Source organism: Oryzias melastigma, linkage group LG10, assembly GCF_002922805.2.
Source record: "Oryzias melastigma strain HK-1 linkage group LG10, ASM292280v2, whole genome shotgun sequence".
Taxonomy (NCBI): domain Eukaryota; kingdom Metazoa; phylum Chordata; class Actinopteri; order Beloniformes; family Adrianichthyidae; genus Oryzias; species Oryzias melastigma.
The window spans coordinates 29,166,221-29,167,992 of NC_050521.1; the positions used below are offsets into that span (position 1 = coordinate 29,166,221).

Below are 1,772 nucleotides of genomic sequence, written 5' to 3' on the forward strand. Positions count from 1 at the left end.
GATCACATTTTTACTATTTCTTTTGATTGTTTCTTTTAATGTTTTATGTAAAGCACTTTGAATTGTCTCTGTACATGAAATGTGATATGCAAATAAACTTGCCTTGTGGTCACATGACTTTACTGCAAGGTCACATGACCTTACTAAAGAGTTTCCACAGATTGGACTGAAATGATGGATGATCAGTTTCTGCTGTGATGGTCGTTTTACCTTAGAGTGACAAAAACTGACCGTGTCTCCATCTAGATGGGATTCTACAATATTGATTATCAATTAGTTTCATTTTGAAATGATTTTATGACAGTAAAGTTACAGAAGTTACAGATTTACAGCAGGAGTCGGCAGCCTCTTTTCAAATGTTCTTTAATGACAGAGAACGTGTGTGGTTGAAGGTCTGTTGGTTTAATTGTCTGTAGGTATTCTAATGTTTTTATGACTTATCTATTACTCATTTTATTTCTGCTTTTTATTACTTTTTTTGTGTTATGACGATTTATACACATATTTTATCTTACTCTTATTTTTATTTGTATTTATATTTTATTTTTTATTCTTAAACTCTTAATTTTAATTTTATTCTTTTAGGAAAAGTATAAATGAAGCACTGATTAGTGAGCAATTTTAAATTTGGTTGTACATGTGACAATGACTAATAATTCTATTCTATTCTATTCTATTCTATTCTATTCTATTCTATTCTATTCTATTCTGTTCTATTCTTTAACCTCTCCAATGTGGCTCTGGTTAAAGAAAAATAAAGTGTTTTATTTTAAAAACAAACTTTGTATCAATAACTAAAACCTTCTGACAGCTTTATGTGCACCATGCGGCCCTAAACCTTCCAGAATTAGTAGTTTTAGGGCAGCGGATTATAAGGCGGACTTTCTATTTCTGAAGAAGCTTGAAGGATTTTAAGTTTGCTCTACGGTCAGAAAAAAAAACAAATGTAGGGTCACTTATTTGCTGTGGTTAAATGTTTACTAGTTAGATTCATGAATTCACCACAAATGGTAAAAGAAACTTCTTTTTTTGGCTGTTTTCTTATCACTGCTGACATTACTGCGTTTGCTGCATTGAAATCATCTTTTGTTGAAAAATCGTCTTTTATTTTGAAAGTAACAATAAGATAAATACAAATCAGCCTCTTATTTTCTAAAAGGTGAAGTCAGACTTTGTGGTTGTAGTCAGAGAGAAATGGACCTGAAAGGTTCTGTAAGTGTTGAACCTCTGATTTATGGTCATGTTCTATGAAGTTTACAGGCCTGCAGACCTCTGATTAACCGGACAGAAGAGATGTCCGTGAACGCACCAGCGCCTTCATGATGGAACCGGACCGCCAGCCGGTACCAGTCCAGCACCTACGACCCAAGCGTCCCTTTGATCCCGGACACCAGAACCACAGAGAGCTTCTGGGAAGCCGCGTTCATGTCGAGCGCGTGCCCGACGGTTAGCAAACATGACCGAAAACGGACCCGAACGGGAACACCGACACTCCTGGCGGAACCGGCATTCACTGCGGCCCCGAACACGTGAACACGCACTGATACGAACAGCATCGTCGGTTCGGTTCGGTGGTTCTGACACCGAGCGCCTGCATGACGAGCTAACGCCGAACCCCAGCTCCGCCTGAGCGGCGGCCCGGTTCCGGCCCGTTACCTTGGATATTCTCTTTAAAGCCATGATGCCTGGGAGGGCCCGGCTGTCGAGGGGGTGTCCGCGGCGCGGGAGGAGGGCAGGCCGGCTAGCTAGCGCTAACTCGCTAGCATCGAGCT

General features: G+C 40.2%; 1 protein-coding gene across 2 annotated transcripts in view; it reads right to left on the bottom strand.

Moving 5' to 3' along the window:
* Positions 1 to 1,772, bottom strand: part of LOC112137899 (ubiquitin-conjugating enzyme E2 2) — a 14,456-nt gene that overhangs the window by 7,930 nt on the left and 4,754 nt on the right. For both annotated transcript variants that reach the window (XM_036213997.1, XM_024260440.2), the window contains exon 2: positions 1,657 to 1,770. In XM_036213997.1, the coding sequence (XP_036069890.1) occupies positions 1,657 to 1,680 (24 nt within the window). In that variant the 5' untranslated portion in view covers positions 1,681 to 1,770. The remainder of the gene's footprint in view (positions 1 to 1,656; positions 1,771 to 1,772) is intronic.